At 30.5% G+C, this 23,089-nt stretch overlaps 1 protein-coding gene across 2 annotated transcripts in view; it reads left to right on the top strand.

The window, feature by feature from the left end:
• Positions 1–22,265, top strand: part of LOC100569181 (LON peptidase N-terminal domain and RING finger protein 3) — a 35,550-nt gene extending 13,285 nt beyond the window's left edge. For both annotated transcript variants that reach the window (XM_003244167.4, XM_016804019.2), the window contains 8 exons: positions 6,193–6,311; positions 6,382–6,660; positions 6,724–6,829; positions 9,078–9,283; positions 9,995–10,269; positions 11,756–11,940; positions 12,125–12,321; positions 20,596–22,265. In XM_003244167.4, the coding sequence (XP_003244215.1) occupies positions 6,193–6,311; positions 6,382–6,660; positions 6,724–6,829; positions 9,078–9,283; positions 9,995–10,269; positions 11,756–11,940; positions 12,125–12,321; positions 20,596–20,724 (1,496 nt within the window). In that variant the 3' untranslated portion in view covers positions 20,725–22,265. The remainder of the gene's footprint in view (positions 1–6,192; positions 6,312–6,381; positions 6,661–6,723; positions 6,830–9,077; positions 9,284–9,994; positions 10,270–11,755; positions 11,941–12,124; positions 12,322–20,595) is intronic.
• The last annotated feature ends 824 nt before the right edge of the window (positions 22,266–23,089 follow it).

Genomic DNA, 23,089 nt, shown 5'->3' on the forward strand with positions numbered 1-23,089 from the left:
CCCCCCTATTTGCGCCTATGATGTTATTGAAAATGTATCTTTAACTGGAGGAAATTAATTTGTTAGATTAAGTAAGTAAACAAATTATTATATATTTAAAGCGGACCGCGAGCGCCGTCTTTTTTCATCCCCTCTATTAATCGTTATCGGCGTTCGTTCGAAGATAATAATTAAAATTAAATTGTATATTATCGTTCTAAATATTTAACGATCCAAACATAGATACATTTTATACTATTGAATTAATAAATAAATATGTTAAGTATATTATATAAGTTGATGAGACCGCTCTGCATAATATTATAGCAGAAGAACGCGTAAAAACAAGGAAAAAAAAACTTATTATACGAATTTATAATAATTACTTTGTTTTCGTTCACAAAAATGTCGATCTGTAGACTATAGCGCGTGTGCAAAATACATATCTAATATATATAATACAATAAAAATGTATACTTAAGTCTTGATTAATAATAATAGAGTAGTGCGGATAACTCAAAACTCAGGGGGAATAACAATAAATTCAACTATGTGTATTTTTCGTGTTATATACCAGAAACACAGCTTAAAAAAATTTAAAAGGGCAAGACAAAATTCGAGTTTTATCGAGGTTTTTGTGCTATTTTGTATTGAATTGAGCTTTTAATAGTTAATAGGGTGCTTCTGTTTCATCTGTAAACACAGTTCTCAAAATGTTTGTGATATTATAAATTAATTTTGTAAATTGGCTATCACGGATTTTTTAGAAACACGATACCAAATATTTTATTATTTATGTAAGTAAACCTGCAGAAAATTATGTAATACTGATTATGATAATATATTGTGGCTCTCTTATATGCACGCAGTTACAGTTTTTCGAAACCATTTATTTGGTACATACCTAGGTACTTCGAAAACATTGATTAGAAAACATTACATTTATTGACGTGGATGAGTACTACGGCTAGGAGGCACCCTGTATGTATAAATTACAGTGATGCAGTTATCGGTGGCGTGGCTGATTTTTCACGGTCGGCTGGATTCAAGGGCAAGTTTAGTGAATATTATACTCGCATATTATTATATAATATCTTGTATCTACCTACTTACCAACTTACAGCCATTATACAGAATTTTTTGTGTGCGATCCTTCAACAGCTGTGGCAACAGGTTCGTCGCCTCATACGCATCGCAGCAATATACATCTGATATAAGTACAATGTTGAATGTATATATCTATTACCAGTTAAAAGTTATAACGGTGCAATAACTGTGACATGTTTCGCGACTCGCTCATAATAACGATACAATAATATTGTACAATGTATATGCGACTAAGCCCCCCCCGCCAAAAAAAAAAATTATATCGTTTTGTTATTTTTAAAGATTTATCTCATTGAAAGTTTTTTATTTTTGGCCATCCATATCATCGATGTTCATATAACTGCACTAAACTGCACGAAAATTGTAATAGTTTTCCATCAGCTGCAGTGTTCCGTGCGTGTCTTTCAGTACCTACCTGCCTATACTTGATTTTTCTTAGGCAATTTCAGGCACGTGTCGAAATTATAGAAAACGTGTGATAGTCAGTTTACGATGATTATTTTATAGTATTCGTTATGTACCTACACGATATAATATCATAGGCTGTGTGTACAAATATACAATATTATGAACGGTTTATTAAAATATTATCGACGTGACGACGTGTGATAATATTTATTAACAATATAATATACATCGTTAAATAATTAATCCAAAATTTCAACGCACGTTACGTAAGTATAAATATGTAATAGGTGTTATATATTTAGTGTGCCGAACGCAAAAGGAAACTATTATTAAAATATTATTCGTGCATACCTACTGTTATTGGCTTGGCTATACCTACTATATTAGATATAATAATGTGTCAAAATATTACGGTGCCGATTATGCATTATATTATTATATCGTTGGCAGGTGGTAACCGCTGTAAACGATATTATTATTGTGTACAATTGGGATGAAAAATAAAAAGTTTATATTATATATACGTTAAATTATTATTATATCGACTAATATTCGATGTATTATATATCTACTGCGGCCGAGGGGTACAGTGTGATGTTATAATTTAGTTAGGTATTTGATTTTTTTTTTTTACATAAGATGGTATACTACTTACGGAGAGACCGGGAGAGGGTTATGTAAGTTTGAGTAACACTAAAACGAAAAAAAAAAAATACAACATAACAAGGAGGTTTTGTTGGATAACACAGGTTGGCGCAATCCACTAGAGGGCGTCGATACAGGCAGGCAGGCACCGTCGTCGTTTGTATACGCACAGCAATTGCGTCATTGACAAACTTGGTACCAATATATAATATTATTCTTATTATGTAAAACCTTAGGTAAACCTCTGGCGGCCGGGACATTTTTACCGCATTATGTATTGTACGTACGATGACGGTAACAACAATAATAGTCATAGTAATAAAATAATATATTATGCCTATAAGCTGCTGCACAAGCGTTGTTATAATACGAGCATATGGAGGCTATGTAATAATAATAATAATAGCATTATTGCCTGCGTCAAACAGTTTTTCGGGGGCTACGGATTTTGTGTTGGCCGGAAAGTATCTGGACAGCATATTATAATTCATTTAATTAACAATTTCAATAATTAATATTATATTAACATTGTCATCTGTCACGAAAAGAACATAGTACATACATATTACATAGAGCTGCTGTTATAACTTATAATTATATTCAATACAATAATATAGCAACATTTCCTTCTGCACCATTATATTATATTTATTTCCTTATATTATATAGAGATGAGCACTTGCTTAGTACGCGCATGTCGAATTAATATTGTTAAATTAATAGTGATATAGTTATTATTATACATATACTCTATGACCCATGTTATACATAACTACTCATTCGCACATATTATGTTGATTAGTCGACTGAAACTAACAATCATGTTTTTTTTTTTTTTTACTTTATGCATATTATTATGGTTTAAGTCCGTGTTATATAACAATTAATTTATGTTTATACAGTTTTGACGCAACAAGTAATTACTTCCATTATTTAAAATTAGATTGATACGACTAGAATACATATACTATTTAATATTATGATATATATGTGTTAACCTTAACACGAGGTAATGTCAATTTATTAGAGGACAATATTAATATTACCACAGATTATAATAATAGTTATTAGGTAAGTACGAACAATGTATTTTGACAAAAGTCAGTTTCCTTATTAGTTATACTACTTATATACTTGTGGCGTTTAAAATATGAACAACATAACTGTAATGGGATTTTAACTAGTAAAACAAATTATCATCGAAAATAACACATTATGTAACTGTTATGTGTAAGTCATAAGTGATAACGTTTCAAAGATCTACAGTATACTACACTGCTATAATAATTTAAGTACATATATTTGTGAAAATAATTAATTCTGTTCAATAGGTACAATTTTATTGTGAATTCGTTTAGCAAAAACCAACAGTATACCTACACCAAAAATAACAATCTATCATTATGCATGGTTTTAACATGATTTGAACTCATCAGTCATCGTCATAACAATATTATCGCAGCGTTCGGAAATCTTTTCAGTACAAGGTAGTAGGGATATAATCCGTGACACGTGAAACATTAAAATACGTATTTTATATTAAATTTGATTTTTAATAATAAATAATAAGATGACAATTTTTTTCTTATATTTATATACGTTTATATATATATTTCATAATTTAATGGCACGCAGGAAAAAAATCAGGTAATTTTTGACATATAATGTCAGAAAAATTCTTCATTCCTGACTTATATAGGTACCTAATGGCCAAATGAAGGCTCTTACCGTAGCTAATTCACCTAAGTAATTATTTTTAAATAGTTCAACTGGATTTCAAGGTAGTAAGTTACACCATTTATTGTTATATTAGATGATACCGATAGAGAGCTGTATAGATGCATAGGTATGGTATGGTTATAACCATGTTAAACTATATACCTAGATTATTATACTATATTATTATATACTTCTATAGGCCATAATATAATGTTTTTAAATTTTTTACATACCCTAGCTAAGTGATGTATAAAATATGTTTTTCGCCTCATAAAGAGTTCATATTATAAAATGTATATTATTGCATAATAGTTTACTCTTATTTTCATTAAATGATTCATTAAATTACAAATTTTATAAGTTGCTATACACTAACCGTGTATAGCAACTTATAAAATGATTCTAGAAAGTAAGCAATACGATTTTTTTCTATTTATCACAAGCAATTTACAATTTTACGGCAACATGATAATATTGTTATTATTTACGATAGTTAAGTTAGATCAATTAATATTTATAATACATGCGTCATACAGCATGAACAACATGGTGAAAAAGTCACTCATTGGTAACACTTCTTAATATTAAACTAACATAATGTATCTTCATCATTTTCGTAGGCGTAGTGGATTATTGGGTAATGTGTTACTGTGTTAGTAATCTCTAGTAAAACTCAGTAGTGTGTTTCTTTAGAGAAAAAAGTGGATTATAGTACCTATGTATTTATATTTTGGTAAAAACATTTATAAATGATTAGGACTTTACCTTTAGGTCGTTATGTATAAGGCAATATTTAATACATATTGGTACCGAGAAACGTTTGTTAATCGTTAGTACCTATGTCTTATACTCAGTGCAATGCGGGTTTTAATTACTGAATTGGTCTAATTTTAGAGGGTTTGGCAGGACCCCAGATTGAAATTCCCTAGATCAAACAGTCTTTATAATTTGACTAGTAATTAGCTTATTAGAGTGATATTTTATATAATAATAAATTAATGAAACAAATCCCCTCTCTCTGAAATTGGTTATTACTTATTAAGTAGTTTTTTTCGATATTATAATGTATTATATTGAATGACATAATAACTATTTTCGGGAAAAAGTATTGTCGAATAATAGTCAATAACCAATCAAATATAAATAAATGTATAGGTACCTAGTAATATATGGCACATTTAAAAAATAAATATTGATGAATTTTTCCTATCGCGATGAAATTTTAATTAATTAACTATAGAAATTAAGAAAACTATTTATTTACTAGTTAAATATAATTAGCTAATTTTTTATAGCATAATTAATGCAAACATGCGATATTGGAGGTATTTTAGCGCACAAAGTCCCTTTTTACGGGATAAGAATTTGTTGATTCATGTATAATAGGTTATTATGTGTCAAGGACGCATGAGTCATTTACGATAATTACTATTGATGCCAAATTTTAAAGCACTTAAAGCATATCATTTTTGTATGTATTGAGTATAATTTTATATATTGAGTTAACACGTATATAATTTAAGATATATTTGTCATAACTATAAATGCCTCAAGACTATTGTTTACAACTCACAAGTTTTCATGCCGACTTTGATGTCTTGATGTATATTTAATGAAGACATTTAGTTGGACTAGGTAGAATTTTAATTAAAACCATCATCAAAAACAATAGCGACCGCATCATGTTTTATAATGATTAAAATTGTAATGTGGGCAAATGTGGCAATGTGTCAAAAGAATTCATCGTTGTAAAACTCTATGTCTAACTGGAAGGCAAATAATACAAGATTGCGAAAAGGAATGTATTTTAATGTTATTATAGGTACTTACCTTTAAAACTATATTAGAACCTAATATAGTTTGCACTTGGTTTTTAAATCGTCACTATACAATTTATAAAAGTAATTGTATTTTTTTTTAGTCTATTTCTAAGATATAAAAAAATTATTTTTCATTAACGCGATACCACGTTTTTTACTGATATTTAATTCACTTAATGAGGATTAGGACAAAATAATTGAATTAAGTTCAATACGCAGTCATAGTGAAAATATACTAGCCTTCGTGCGCGGCGTGTACCTACCTAGGCATAATCATATGGTTAAAGGTAATATTAGCTTATCATTTGATCAAAGACTTTTTACTTTTTAGAACAATAAACACCAATTCCAATATAAACTACATTGTTTGATTAATTGTATATTATATAATTCACATATAGGTACTTATAAGATGATATTATGCTTTATATATTATATTAAATTTGATATAATCGATTTCGATTGATGCATCAATGTTGGCGTCAAAACTCAATCAGCTGTCGTTGTGTTTCAGGAGGTGAAAATTATGATTTGTTGAACGTCAGGTCAAGAACGCTGCTTAAACTCGGACTCAATGAAAACGCTCTTTCGGATGCTGTCCGTGTAGTCCAAATAAAACCCAATTGGTCCAAAGTACGTTTTTTTATACATGTTATACTCGTTTATGTGGCACGTGGCTATAATAATTTCAAATTCATTATAGGGACATTTCACTCGCGGCATGGCGTTGTTTTCTCTGGAGAGATATCAAGAGGCGTTATTAGAGTTTTCGTTGAGCGCAGTGCTCGGTGAAAACCAGCAAAAACTCCAGTCACAAATTAACGAGGTGTTACAGAGGTTACTGACAATATATTCCAATGAAACTGAAGATTTAGATCTAGATGGTTGGAATCCAATATCTCACAGTTACTTTAGATCGTACTTGAACACGTTTATCAACAGGTCCAACGTATTCGACAACAGTTCAAACTCCTTAAAAGTGGTATGTTGACAATCAATAATTCATTTCGAACATCAAATCTTCAAATTACTGTTTTGTTTTTAGAAATCTTTTGTCAACGAAAGTACATTTATGAAAAAACAACTCTGTGAAATCAGCACAATAACTGAGTTGGTCCAACATATTTTTGTTGAAATAATGCAGACTAAACGTAAGTAGATTAAACCACGTTAACTATTATATTTATAAATTACTAATTAGTAGATTTATACCAGATTTAGAATTATTGAGTTTAAAAGTTAAAAAGTTAAGTTACTTTTAACTGAGGTATATAACAGGTTACTTTTTTTACTTTTAACTTACTAGGTAGTTAAATATTGATTTCTATGAAATTTAGTTATAGGTACTGATCAGTTATTTAATTTTATATTCACGTTAAGTTAATTTTTACTAATTTAAACTCCATAGATTAAAAATATATTTTGTTTTGTTCAAGGTATTAGCTTTATAAAAAAAAAATGAATACATAATTAATCGTAATCAGTTATTATTTATAATGTTATATTATGTATTGTAAATACTAAACTGTAAACCGTCAAAATATCGAATGCACTAGGTGCTTATGAATTACAATAGGGATCAAAATAACTTAATAACGTATTATGTTTATAATAAGTTTATACTAACGTTATTTAGTTTATACCCATTAGTCATTACCTAAACATTTCCATAAAAAAGGAAATTACAATCTCACCTAGACATATTAATTTTAAATCTCACAACAATGACAATAATATCAGATAACCTAGTTGACGTTTAAAGAGACATGGCAGGTACTGCGATTTCTTAAAAATCAACCTAAATAATTTATAAATTCAGTTTGTAATGTTCTATTATTGGATGGAATCTCTTTCTGATATTTTTTCTGTCATAACTTGTAAATTTGTATATGTATTATTTTTAGTATATAATTATGATTTTGTATACACATAAATTTATACAGATAAATATTATATACTTTTATCAAAATTTCTTATTTTGCTTTGGCTTGGATAATAAATTTTCAGTTAAAAAATGTAACATTTTTTTAATACAATTATTATTCATGGAATTCATGTTTTTATAAATATAATTATTTTAACGAATATTTTGAGCAGGCACTATAAATAGTTATAATATATAGAACAATCTTATGTAAGATTTTAGTTCAAATTGGTTTGAATGATCTGACAAATGATTAGATAACCGATGTTATTATATGCAAACTGCAAAGTGTGTTTCATCAACATGCATAGATTATATATTCTAACGTTTTATTCTATAACTCGACTACCTTGAGCGCAGTCATGTTTTATCAGAGATGTGCCAAAAAGTTTTCATTTCAGTCATTGATTATTAAATTAAATTTTATTTTTATTTTGCCAAAAACAATATATCAATTACTTCAATGCATTTTATCAACATTCAGACGATCTGACAAATTAGCATCTTTATTTAAATTTTTTTTAAACAGTATTCAACTCAATATTACAAAAAGGACACTATACATAGTGTTGTCTTAACTAGAAATTGTAAATTAAATTTATCATGTAGTTTTAGATACTTAGCTACTTCCAAGAAAATATTGATATTTGCCAATGATGCTAAAATGTAATGAAAAATTAAAATATATAATGATGATTTTAATATTTAAAATCAAATCTAAAAAGCTTGTTTCTATTTATATTTTAAATCTAAAACAATATTATTTTTTAAATATGAATTTTATTATGATTATTTTATATTTCTTTATTTTTAGCTAGGCATTACTATATTACTGTTCTTAGAGTTATGAGTTGTATAGATAGTTTTATGTATTAGAATTTTTTTTTTTTTTTATACAGTGAATTACATTTATCAGTCAACATTTGAAATTATTTTATCATTTAACATTTTAACATTCAAACTAATGGAGGTTTAAATTTACTTTAAGTTTTTCTTACACGATTGTGGTGGGTTGGAGAAAGGGCAAGTGCCTTCTCCGCCCATAAAAACATCACCTTAATATAGTACCTACTTACGCGTGCAATATATTTTGAAATAAAATAAATTACATAAATATTTTGATTTTACTTTGTTGTATTCAAAAATTATGCAACTAACTTTACGGACGGATGATATTATTATATCCCACTATTATAATAGTATGGGTATAGGTTTATTCAATAGACACTTTGAATACTTACCATTAAGTAATATTAATATTTCATAAGTGTTATGGAATATTATTTTCACGAGATAATAATAATACGAACTTCAATTATGTGAAACACAAAGACTATTTAGATATTTTAGTCACGCAATTTTGTGTACACATAATATTATCTACTAAAATGTATATTGCAATTAGTTGTGCTTGGTGAATATCGACGAGACTCAAATTATTAATAACGAACGTCGATTTTGATTTGATTTTTTAGATTACACTTCGAACGTCTTAATCAATAACACGCTAGACGTGGACAAGTCGTTGTTGGACGAAACGGACTTCAATTGCGTTCTGTGTTGCGAAATGTTGAGGAACCCTGTGACGACACCGTGTGGGCACACGTACTGCTTAGACTGTCTAGAGCACAATTTCGATTACAGTTTCCACTGTCCTCTGTGTCTGACGTCACTGCCACCTGTGAGTAAAAATAATATCATTATTCATTATCATCTCGACGCAATACTAATAATAATAAAAAAAATAGTAAAGTACTATTGAATAAAACACGTCGTCGATACAAAGTCGTCAGTGTTTATTGTCAATTATTAAAATAATATTGTAATTGTTTAAACCGCACCGTCGACCGCCAACGTCAACTGTAGTCGTTGTATACGCTTACATACTATTATATCTACCTACACTTCGTATATATTATATAAATATAATATCTGTAAAAAACACCGCAAGTATAGCTTTTCTCGAAATTTCACAAGGGGAAAAAACAAAATTGTTTATTCAAGGAGATCTTGATACGCCGCAGCACTTGAATTTTATTGTATTATTTTAATCGCATCGAAAAAATTAAATTTTAATGAATATTAGGTATATTATTAATAATTGCATTTTATTGAACGCCGATGATATCATAATATTAAACATACTTGTGTGCCTCGAAATATGTCAATACCATGTTACGTTAGTCGCTATTATCGCATTATATTTGAAAAACGAATTTCGCATATTTATTATTTCCTATATATAATAGGTATTATCACCGATTTTATTGTACTAATACTATTGCTATATACTCGAAATGAGAAACGCGTACACTCGTGTAAAACCGTTTTTGAACACCCCGCGTATAATATAGTCGGTATAATATGTAAAATATCGTCCGGTCGTTTGCAGACCTTGGCGCTGAGCAACAAGAACACTTCGGAATTCGTCAATGAGTTGATCGGCTGCAAGTACGCCAAAAATGGTCCCATGCAGACGGTAAACTGGAAACCGGAAGCGGAAAACGACAGCACGTACTTGCCGGTGTTCGTGTGCACGAACGCTTTCCCGTCCGTGTCATGTCCGCTGCACGTGTTCGAACCGAGGTATAGGCTGATGATCAGGAGGTGCATCGAATCGGGTACGAGGAGATTCGCCATGATCAGCAACTGCTGTCCTCCCATGAAGTTCGTACACTCACGCACGTATACATAATAATAACGATATAACAATAATAATATTATCTACATGTTAGGTCTCCGGACTTGAGGGGATCGGTGGCGGACTGATTTTAAGGAGTTCGAAATAGGCAATTATCAAATTGCGTGCATGCGGGTCTTGTAAATGTGTGCGTAGTAAACCATAACAATTAGTGTGTATGTGTGACTTTGTGAAAAAGAAATAGCTGAGCGCACCCGCGCGCGCATGTATATTTATGCTCATTTGTTTGTACTTTTTGTCCATCCCACCGATCGATCTAATTATATGCGTAAATATTTCAGAAAACTGATCTGAATTCGTCATATTGTCTACTTGAGATCGGTCGGTCCACATTTTAAGATTTCTGATTTAAATTCCGAATTTCAAAATATTCAAACCAAATGTATAGTTTTTTTTTGGGGGGGTGGGGGGGGTGTGAAATAGGGAAAAGCAGACCGACTGATTTCAAGTGGACATAATAAGTAATAATTTAAAAAGTATTATCGCATTACTATACTGCGGCTCACGAGAGAGTATCCCGTCGCCCGACGAAAACTCGTACGATCCCGCGCATTCCCCACTACTCGGCATTGCCGATAGCTGTTCGGCAACGGTCGGCTGCGCTCAACGCTATACGGTGTATAGCGGACGTGGAAATAGTGGGGGAAACGGGGCCTCGGAACGGTCTCCGCCGTCAGTCTGCATGCGCAAAACGAGGATACTCTCTCGTGGGCCGCAGTATAGGTCAGTCAGCATGATAGACAAAAGATTGGTACGTTTTGTAGGCTAAAATAACTGTCCGCCACATTACAAAATCAAACATATTTTTAGTTCATATTCTTGAATAAAATTAATTTTTACAACTAAAATTGAATACTCACAGTGTTTTTTTTTTGTATCTTACTGTGGTATTTTCACATTTTGGAGCGGAATAATTGCGTTGATATTAAACATAACGGTACAGGTTTCAGTATAGGTAGTTCGTATAGTTGATATACATTGGTGGGTCAATAGAATTCCCATTACTTTTCTTTATAATTATTGTAAAAAACAGCGGGTACCAGCAGCACCATTTTTTTGACAAAATCCATCTTTTTATTTGGTTATAATAGGTAGGTACAAAAATAAATGATTGTAGACCCTTATTGAAATTTTAACCAAATACCATTTTCTAGATTTTATTTTACAATTATGACTATATACTTATCTGTTTTTTTTACTATTGTTATTGCATATTTTGAAGTTTTTGTGGATTAATTTTTGAGCGTTGATTATTATTTATTGTATTATCAAAATTATTAAATATTATTATGTATTAATGTATTATTAAAACGGGTTATGGATACGTGCACAAAAAATAAGCGTCATATTAATCTTACAATTTTCACACTGTTGCATGACGCTGAACGTTTTTTTTTTTTACATTCATATTCTGGCGCTGCTCCGGGTCTTAATTTTTGCCTCAAATTTCAGGTTCGCCGAGTTTGGGACAGTGTTAGAAATCAAAGATCGAATCATGATGGGTAACGGTTGCTCTATTCTGTCGACAATCGGAATGCGGCGATTCAAAGTGTTAGTCCGAAAAGAACACGATGGCTATGACATGGCCACTGTGCAATACATACAGGACGAAAAAGTTCCTCCGAAAAAATTAGTAGGTCAGTATATTTCTTACGAAACATGTAATTATAATAATATTATACACCGCGCGTAGTTGAACTATGTTTTTAGTTCAAGAAAACTCATCGGTGGCGCAGGATTTGCGCGTCTGCGTGATATCACGATATTATTATACATGAGCTGAATATTAATGACCTCTTTATGTATTGGTTTTGTATATAGAATTATATAAGCTTCACGACGACGTTCGGCGACGGGGATTAGCGTGGTTCGACGATTTTCGGTCCGAAATAAAATCGGAAATCCTGAGGACGGTTGGTTATCCGCCGAGCACCGAACCAAATTGGGAAGAACTCTCCGACGGTCCAGCTTGGACGTGGTGGTTGTTATCGTTATTACCACTGGGCCAAAACGCTCATGTAAGTCTTAACGTATTATAGACATTTAATTGTTACTTTTGTAATATTACCCTGCGCCTATATGCGTATGAGCATCGTGCGTTATATGCATTATAAACAAAGGGTAACTGAAATGGTAGATCGCAGAAAATATTTTTTTTTCTTACAGTGAATTCAATTAAGTTCTCATTAGTTTTCATTCTATTTTTGGTTTTTCCTTTCCTTTATTGGTAAATTATGGATGTTGACGTTGAAGGCCTCTAATAACATCCCTGATATCTGACGTGACCCTCCAAAAATATTAATTCGGGACCCCAGCTATTATAAATTATCCTCAACCACTATAAAGTAAATTACATCGGTACAAATAGCAAACCTGCAACTACAGTGAATCTTAATTCCGTAGTGATGATTTTTAGTTTGTGTAGTAGCCTACAGTCGGTGTCTATAAGTTGTAAGTGCGCAACAAATCGTATTGCTTGTACGTAAATTGTATGTATATACCCAGACAACATTTTGTAATGATAATATTAGTATTATAATAACGTTATATTAATATTAGTCGTTATTATAATGTTATAATAATATTATTAAAAAAAAAATTGATGTCTGGGTATAGGATTTGTATTTCTAGATTAAATATATTAAAGCCTAGCTCGCAGGTTATTTTTTGTTTTTTAGCTACATTACCATAATATTAGCATAATATTCTTGTTGGATAGAATAACAAGAATATATTATAGTATTTAACACGGAAAATGAAATGACATAATGACTTACTTAAATTCGTTGGCTGCACATTATGCATCCGTTTTGTATATTATATTATTACCTATTGAGTATTGGCTTACATAATCTATAAACATTTATTATTTATTATTACTATTACTAAAACATGAATAGTTATAGTTAATTGAGAATACATACAATAATAATTGTATATTGGTATATATAAAAACGTTGCGTAAGTATCTTTTGGCATAGGCATATACAAATTAACAGCTTAAAAGATACTTACATAAATATTTGATAATTTGATTATACTTATATTATGTTGCCTTAAAAAAATAGATAAAACATTATACAAAAAGTTATTAAATTTTCAAACTAAATTTCTTCGTCTGTTTACACCAGGGACTGGAACCGAACCTAAAAGAACCGGTTCTGGAACCGGAACCTTTAAAATATTAAGAACCGGAACCGGAACCGAAACCTTTATTTTAATATAATAATAAATAAAGTACCGGAACCGAACCGGAATTTTTAAATTAAAAAGGTACTTTTAGGTTCAAAAATAAAATAATTTTATTTATCATATTTAAAGGTATTACGGTTTTGTGTATAACCTATGTAGTATGTATCTATGATATATTATGAGTTTTCTAATATTTCTCATACCTCAATTAACCTAACCTAACCTCAATTGACAATTATACCCACATTCTGGATGACTATTTGAAATTATTATACTTTTTGGTACCGAAATTATCTGGAACCGGAACCTAAATTATTTGGAACCGGTACCTTTATTTTTTTTCATCAAAGAACCAGAACCGAACCGGAATCGTTATTTTATTTTTGGAGAACCGGTACCGGAACCGATACTGATAAATTCAAAAGGTTCCAGTCCCTGGTTTACACAGACTTTATTATATTTTGGAAGTAGGATAGTATCCCTATTGAAAAAATAATGTAATTACTCAGATTAAATATACTATTATATACTGTTTATTTAGGTTTTTTATTCGTTTTTATTTATTATTCATTAAGTGCAGATTTACAAAACAAACAACGTCAAATTAATTTGTCGTTCTACAAAAAATAGACATTAATTCAAATAAAATGTTATAGGTACCTTAAAATTAAAGTTGTTTCATAATATACATAATCGAAAATTATCTTGTTATCGTACAATATTATGATATATATATATATATATTTGTTTTTAAATGCCATGCTTTTCATAAGTAATATTATTTTCATTATCATAATGGTAAATAATTTCTCGTAAACCAATTTACGCTCTTGGTTATTTAAGATTAATTCCTACAAAAATAAATAAAAAGATATTATAATAAAATACCTACTTTTAATCTATGTCTATTATATTTGAGTTAGATATCATTACTACTTTGACATTATAAGCTATTATAAATGCTATATTGTTTTTAGAAAAATGCAATTAAACGGTCGTCATATTATATCCTAAATTCTAAACGCATTGCAATGTTTTTTTTTTTCGAATTAAACTAATATAAGTAATAACTTTTAACATTTATGGGTTCTCATTAGTCGTTACATAATATAGACACATAAATAATAAACATTAATGCCATTAAATATTATCATGGCCGTATTGCGATTAGTCATTTCAAGGCAATACAACGTATTTTGTCGTTTAATGTATGTATATAATAATATTATATAATATTGGTCTCTTATATGTCTATATAATAATTTAGGTGTCCTGTGTCTACACTGATATACACTCTAGTTCGTTTATTTTTCTGAAAATGGGATCAACGTTTTATCGAAAAAAAAAACACTTAATAAATATCGGAGGATTTATAAATAATGTGTAGGCAAATAACTCGTACGTATTGCGGTGTGTACCTGTATCTCCAACAGCTAACAAAATTCAAATTAAATGCTGTGTTATACCTATATAGCCAAAATAGGTACATCGCAACGGCGGAAACCGCATTTTCAGCGTATAAAACAATTTCAACAGCCATGAATTGCAAAAAAAAAAAATCGAAATACATAACCTACTACACACCCACACAACACACACCGCACAGTAATAATCATTATATTATTAGATTATATACGCACTGATTTGACATTAGTCCGATGTCCGACGGTTCTTATGTAACTCGTTCCCTAATAATAAACACACGCGAGTCTCGTCCGTTTTTTATATCGGTCGTACGGCGTAGGTATATACTACCTAACATGTAATAAGCGTCATCATTATTATTATTCGTTGCACGTACCTATCATGCCCGTATGTGATAATAGCTTCTTTTTAGACAAACGCACGGCGCCGAACCGTATTATACCTATATTGACGAATGACGATACGGTCAGTAAATTATACATAAAATTATTATTATTATGCATATATAATGAAATATAATATAATATATAAATAAAAAACATAATACTCAAGTCGAATTACCTACATAGATTTGTTGCCCATATAATATTACTATCATGAGCACGGCGCGCCCGCAGTTGGCTTTTCAAGTGTTAAGATCGAACTGACCTAGACACCAAGCTATCATCGAACTTAAAGCCGGCAACGTTATTATCAGCTGTGTTCGTACGACGGGTTTTAAGGTATTTTAATTTGTGATAATATAAGCACCTATTGTACTCCAGTCTCAAAGTAATATAATATAATTTTGTTTTCACGTTGTATTACGATATAATATACAATAGCAAGAGCGCGGAACTTGGTGTACCTAAATGCTAATGACGGACTTGGTCTGCAGCTCGAGGGGTCGAGGTTTAGGTTTAACAATCGATTTTAATTTCCGCCGACGCATTACTAAAATCACCAGATGTCCGAGTCTCTCTTCAATATGCCAAAGATAGCGATGATGATGATGATGATGATGATGATGATGATGATGATGATGATGACAACGATAATGATGATGATTATGACGAAGATAATGACAGCAATGAAGACAATGAAGACAATAACCATGACCAGTTTTAAACTTAAAACTTAAAATAATACATCTTTCTAATTTTGTTAATAAATTAAATAAATAAATACCGTATATACTTTATACCTTATATTAATACTATGTAAACGACTTTGTATATGTCTGATGAACAAATATAAAAATAATATTAATTTTAGGAATATATTTTTTTACCCTATGATTTAATGCCAGCTTTCGATGTCAATTGCCCCACTGTGCGACGGCATGGTTTTTCCGCAACCGTTTAATATTATGATGTGTACGTGATAATTACTATACGGATGTATTTGCCATTAGGTATTAGGTTGGGTTGTGTTGTATACACTGGACATGCGATTTATTTTTTAACCAATTTACTTATTATCTTGTAGGTATAAAATTCCGCGAGTCTTGCGCAACAAGTATTATATGTACAGAGGTTATTTTCGACCGTTAACAGTGCAAAAAAAAAAAATGTTTCGAATACAGACAGCTGCGGGTATTATGCGTGTGTTTATGCTGCAGGCGTATAGCCACTAGCCAGTCGCTATATAATTTAATATATCATAGATATCGTTACATCGACCGCCAAATATTATTTAACTAGCTAGTTTCGTTATCGGTGTTAATTTTAACATTATATACATTTTAGGGTCGACTGACCCATGCCCGTTGAGACACCTTTGTGTATAAATTGGTTAAAAAAACGTGAAAAATAACATTCTCGAGGGCATTCTTTATCGTATTTACGTATTTGCGTAGTACGCGGATTCTATTTTTGTGTATGGTGTACGTTGAATTGATATTCTGTATTGAAAAAAAAATCCAAAACCAAAATGCGCGGGAGTTTCGATCAGATTTAGAAAACGCACTCACTCGGTACTGATCTTGACGGTGACTGTCGATATATTAATCTTTGGAATAATATCGATCGTAAATATATAGTATATAGATTAAATTTGAACATACCTACGTGAAATAACACTTAAATACTGCAATTCAACAGCTGTGCCCGGGTTAGGTTAGGTTAGGTTATAGGTACAGTGACGTGCAAAATCTGTTCCCTCGACCTCGTCGCGCGCGGTTCTAAAACAAAAAAAATAATTTTCGTAGGCATAGCTTTTAGGCGGTGATTTGATGTTGTAACACTCCGCGTCAGCAGCCGTATTTATGCAAACAATTAATTTAATATTATGCTTAAGATATCTGAAAAGTGTGCTGTCATAATATGGGTATTATTATTATTATAAAAATCGATTTCTACAAAGGTGAGTGTGTGGAGGTGAACTTAACCTAACCAAGCAAGTGATATTTAAATATAAATACACCACCTAAGAAAAATCCTGATTACGAGCATGGTTAGGTTGGGCGAGGCACAACAACAAATACTCGAGTCTGTTATTTTTTTTTAAACTCGTTATAATTCTTCATTTTTTAACGATAATATCTAGTTAAATTAATTTTTATCGACAATATTTCAGTAATATACCTCATATGTCATAAAGGCAATAATAACATTATAATTTATCTGTGTTTGATCGTCGTGTATTTAATTAATTTACGATGTTTTAATATTTTCGACCGAGTTATGAGTACTTTTGAATTGTAATGTTTTACATAAAATCATTACTATAACAACAATTATTATTTCAATATCGTAAAAATATCGACCATCATAATATTATTATTGGAGATTTTTGCCTAAAACTGTTTCGTTTATCTTGTGAGATCGCAGTAATATAAAATCTATCGACACAAATATTTTGGTTCGGCTGAAGGCAAAATATTTGCTGTGAATACGGACACGATACACGGGTGTGACTCCTTGGCACGGTCGATGTGCACACGGGTAAGGCGATCTGGCGATGACGTGATCGATCAAGCGCGCGCGCCGTGTTAGCGGGGAAGGTAACGGTGGTGGCGGCGCCCCTGGTACCGTGAACCGCCGAGACGCGGCAACGGCGCTCGGCGGACCGGCCGCGCGACCGGCACCCTGCGATCCCGTTACCGCGGCCGTCCGATCGGCCGGTGTTGCTCTCGCCCAGGGTTGTGTCCGTCTGATGTCGCTTGGTCGCGATGTGTGCATGGGACCCTGGTAGCCGAAGACACGGATGTGATGCAAGAGTTTGCTTGACGGACACGTCCACACTGCCGTCAATTGAGCGCGGTGTTTCCTAATAATTTCTGTAAAACTTTACAAATCTTCTCCGAAATAAATAAATAATAATTATTGTTATTAGTTTAAAGGGTTTTTTTACGAGAAAACGAACTAAAATAAATTCTCGCGCTATCTTCTCGTACTTAAAAGTATTTTTTTTTTACATACGTTTAAGAGGATGTCGCCGTAACGCACTTATCTCCGTTTTACTAACACATAACATACCGAAATTCAAAAGTTGAGCGTATCTCCAATTTCGTGTGGTTAGCTTCAATGTTAGAGTGACCTATTATGAAGTTTAATAACTGTAAATCTACCCTCGCTGAAACAAATAAATAATTATTATTGTTATTAGTTTAAAGGTAAAAGAATTATCTCGTTGTTTTTTTTTATGATATTTGAATTTTTAAGTAAGTTAGGAGCATTTTTAAATATTCATATTTTACGTACTTTTTACTTGCTTAACACAACTAAAATGTTGTAAACGAAATAACCACAGATAATGTTTTTATCCTAAACTCTTAAGTTTCATAATGGGCCAATAATTCACTCCAATATTAAATCTAACAACCCAAACTTGGAACTACTAAACGCATATTTTGGTATGGTATTCTAAATTAAGACGAAGGAAAATGCGGGTACGAAGTCCTCTCAAAGCGCTGTAAAGTTGAAGCACTCAGAGGACGTTTTATCCGCATTTGTTATCTCAGTCTTATTATAAGACTCATGATATTCAAAAATTTATACGTTCAGCAGTTTCGATTTTGTGCCGTTTACCTAAATAATTTAATTGATATTGAACATCAATTCAACATTTAAGTACTCTCGTTGGGTTTTTACGATATTTTTTGAATTTTTAACGAATAGGTATGAAAAATATTAAAATTATTAGTATAATATAATTTCAAAGACGAGGACAACACACGCGGGTGTGACGTCCTCTTGGCTTTAATTAAATTTTGACTAGAATTCAGGGAATGTCTTTTGTAGAAAAAAATTCGTCGGACAAATAACTAAATTAATACGTTTTTGTTCGTCCAACATTATCAAGGTCTTCAGCGTAATTTTTCTTTCGCTTTTAATGTTTTAATGTTACATAATTTTGTTACATATATTTTTCAATTCGACGTTGTGATATATTTTCACGTTATTTTTTTATACGTATCATTAAGTACTTAAAAAATATTTTTACATTTAAAGTACCTATCATTTGAGGTCGGTTAAAATATAATATAATATTAATTATACCTAAATCTATAGAATCACTTTTATTCGATCCATTATCGAAAATGATATTATGCCGATATCTACAAACATATTTAATATTTATGTATACTGTATACAATATGCAAGACTATATTTTTTCGGTTAAAGTAATTTTTTTATAACGTGTTGATATTATAACGTTATTACTCTCTATAATGTTTCAAAAAAAAATCTAAAATTAAAATTTAGAGTCCCGCCAGAAAATATGTCAATATGTTACGTCTCGTTGTTATGAACAAAAAAAAAAAATATGAATAACCGTTTCTAAAGTTTAACCACGCCCACTAATAAGATCATAATAATATATACGCATTGTTTGATAAAATATGTAAAGTAAAATCATTTTAAGAATCTGTACCAACAACCATGCGATAGGATGCAACGTTATTGCTGCTATACAGTATATAAATAATTATTTACCATTTTACTCGCAGCAAAATGATTTATATGATGTACAATAATTATTGTAAAACATTATACACATTATATACTAGGTAATCGATGTGTGTCTGGCAGCCATCCTTACTCTCCTGCAAACAACATATAATTGAAAATATCCTCATCTGATCTCGGACGCGGTCGACCTGCTCGGTGTTCACCCCTAACTCCTTCTAAGCATACGCTGCCCGTGAATTCCACCTTTCCGAATGTTAATGAGTTATGACGGTTCTATATTATTATTTTTTTGTTCAGTGATTTTTCAAACCATTAATATTACTATCGCGATCAAGACGATGAGGGTTTCGACGTGATCGATCCTTTTTTTCGTACTATTTGTTTAGAAATGACGGCTTGACAACATTACACATAATCATAATAACAACATTCTTATTGTTGTACAAAGTAGCTTTTAGGGAAACGACCAATTTTTTTTAATCTCGCGGTGTATAGTAAATAATATTATTATACCATAACGATTACGATGACCGTACGGCGGTATACCTATATTATCACATTTTAACTACCTACCTATTATATACTTATTAAGTTTCAGCGCAATCAGCTTAAAAATATAATATAATATTATTCATCGATATGATAATATAAAAATTAATATACCTGTATGTGTAATAATGTTGTTCAACCGAATTCTGTGTATATAAACGAAACGTGTACCTATTATACGAAACAATAATAATATAATATTTGACGAAGAAATGTATTTTGTTTTCACAGGTGGACCTCTTGGCGAACACTAGCATTGAAGTCCGATTAAAGGTGATCAACAAAATTCTCAACCGCATCGAACGAAGCTCGTTGTCCCTAAGAATAACGTCGTCACCAATGCAGTATAACAATAATTAATAACAATCAATAACGATGAACTATATATTATGATTATTATTATTATTATTATTATGTCGACGATACTATTATTATAATAATAATAATAATAATAATGTTTTTTAACGTTTAGGCGACCGGTAATCTCGACGACAATAACCACTTGTTATTTATATCTTTTTATAATAATATAATATTATTATGTTGTAGGCAGCGCGGGTGTTGTAGTCTCCGATCTTATAATTATTATTATTTATGTACCTACACGATATCATTATGATTATTTTACATATAATTAGACGTACCTATATTCCGACGTCCGACGTCTCGAGATGATAATATTATTTCATTGTCATTATTATATTTATTATTATTGTACAATATTTTGTTCTGTGATCTCCAAATCTGGTCAATTCAGTTGCTGATAAATAATATCACGCATACCTATAGGTAAATTAAACGATTTTTGCTTAATGTGTTTCTGCATACCAACTTCCTGAAATCTAAGAAAATAACTACCACAAAATTTACCTGATTCATCTCAATTTATTTTTTAAGATAACGCACATTTACACTACATATTGTGAACAATAATTTAGTTTGTTAGGATAATTATTATTGTATTTCCGATTGCGAGTCGCGCCTGGAAAGCTATTATGATTTTGAATTATTACGGTTATTTTTGCTTTTTGATCATTATAACGAATTCTCAAATTATTATGGTACTTATGTTGATAAATTTGAAAGTACCCGAAAGTCGCTTTTGCGGTTCAATAATAATTATTGTGATATTGAAATGTGTAATTGTTTATATTTATTTATTAGTAATGTTATATTTTTATTATTTAACATGTTTACTACCTCTTTAAGAACGCAGGTGGTAGGTGGGATTTTTTAATGATTCTTTTTTACTTGTTTTATTTTCTGAGCTAAATTATTATTATTGTCAACTTACAAAAATAAATATTCTTTATTTCTTGTTTGATAATATTGTGCTAATGTTTTTCTTAGCATACACTTAAAGTTCTATAAAAATGAATAAACCTATAATTTTTATTTTTTACCCGTACGATTACTCAAATATTCTACTGTTAGAGAGGTATCCTGCGTTCCCATTAAAATGGATTACTAGTCGTTCATTTTTTTTATCGATAGTTAAAATAATATAGAAAGATAAATCGTAATTTTTTACTTTTATTTTTTTTTGTGCTTTAACAGACGTAAATATAGAAATAATAAACCATGTTAATGTATATATTATTATCTAATTATTTATTATATACATGTGTTTCTAATTTATTTTTTGTGAATGCTTACTGTTGTTTTTGTGAAAACTTATTTATAGAATGTAATATTATTGGCAATTACACGATTTTACCTATGTGTGTAATTGCTGCTCATATACCGGACTTTTTTCACCCAAACCAAAATTATATGGGAATTTATTATATATATTTTATATATATTATTTCATATTTGTTAACTAAACAAATTTAATTGTCAACAATTGAAACCTATGTAAACTGTATAAGTAATAACAATAAATATTATAATACATCGTTTCTTGATTATAATATAATATTTATATAGGAATGTGTGACATCTGCCACTTGCAGTCCAGTGGTGTACACAGATACTTGCAGCGGGAGAGGTTTAATTAAAAAAATATATATATATATGACATATGAATATCATTAATATCAAAATAATTTTAAATTGTATTAGTTTATAATATATATCTACGTATATGTATAGTAAAAAAATACTAAGGGGGTATTGAACACCCAAAACCCTTGAGAGGGCACAGATGAGTTATTGTGTACGCCCCTGCACCTGTCGCACCTGCAGTATGTGTGTGTGTATTACCTATTGGTAAGCTGCAGTACTCATGATTTATTTAAATTAGTGGGTACAAATTTTCAGTGTCTCTGTGTTTGTAATTTATTAAAAATTCTAGCACACCCCACACCTGAAATTGCTGTTCTAGCGTACGAGCTGGGTGGAAAGCTGCTCGTACCTCGAGTTCTTTGATATTCACTATAGGCACAAATCACTCAAAAATATTATGGGGGCTTAAGCTCTCAAGAAATTTTAGATGAAGCAAAGCCGTGAGTGCACCTGACACTCATCAATTCCTCTTTATATCCATTACGTTTCATATCACTATTAATAAAACAAAATAAACTAAAGATTTACATCGATATTGTATAGGACTGTAAATTTATAGTAAAATTAATTCTTTTTGTTTATTGTAATACGTATCTTTCTTAACACAAAATTTGAATTAGGTTCAAAAAAATAAACTCAATTTTGAATATTTTTTTGCATTTCAAGAATTTTTTTAATTTTAGGATTTTTTTTACCATTTATTGGTCAATTTTCCATT

Source organism: Acyrthosiphon pisum, chromosome A1 (assembly GCF_005508785.2).
Source record: "Acyrthosiphon pisum isolate AL4f chromosome A1, pea_aphid_22Mar2018_4r6ur, whole genome shotgun sequence".
NCBI lineage: Eukaryota > Metazoa > Arthropoda > Insecta > Hemiptera > Aphididae > Acyrthosiphon > Acyrthosiphon pisum.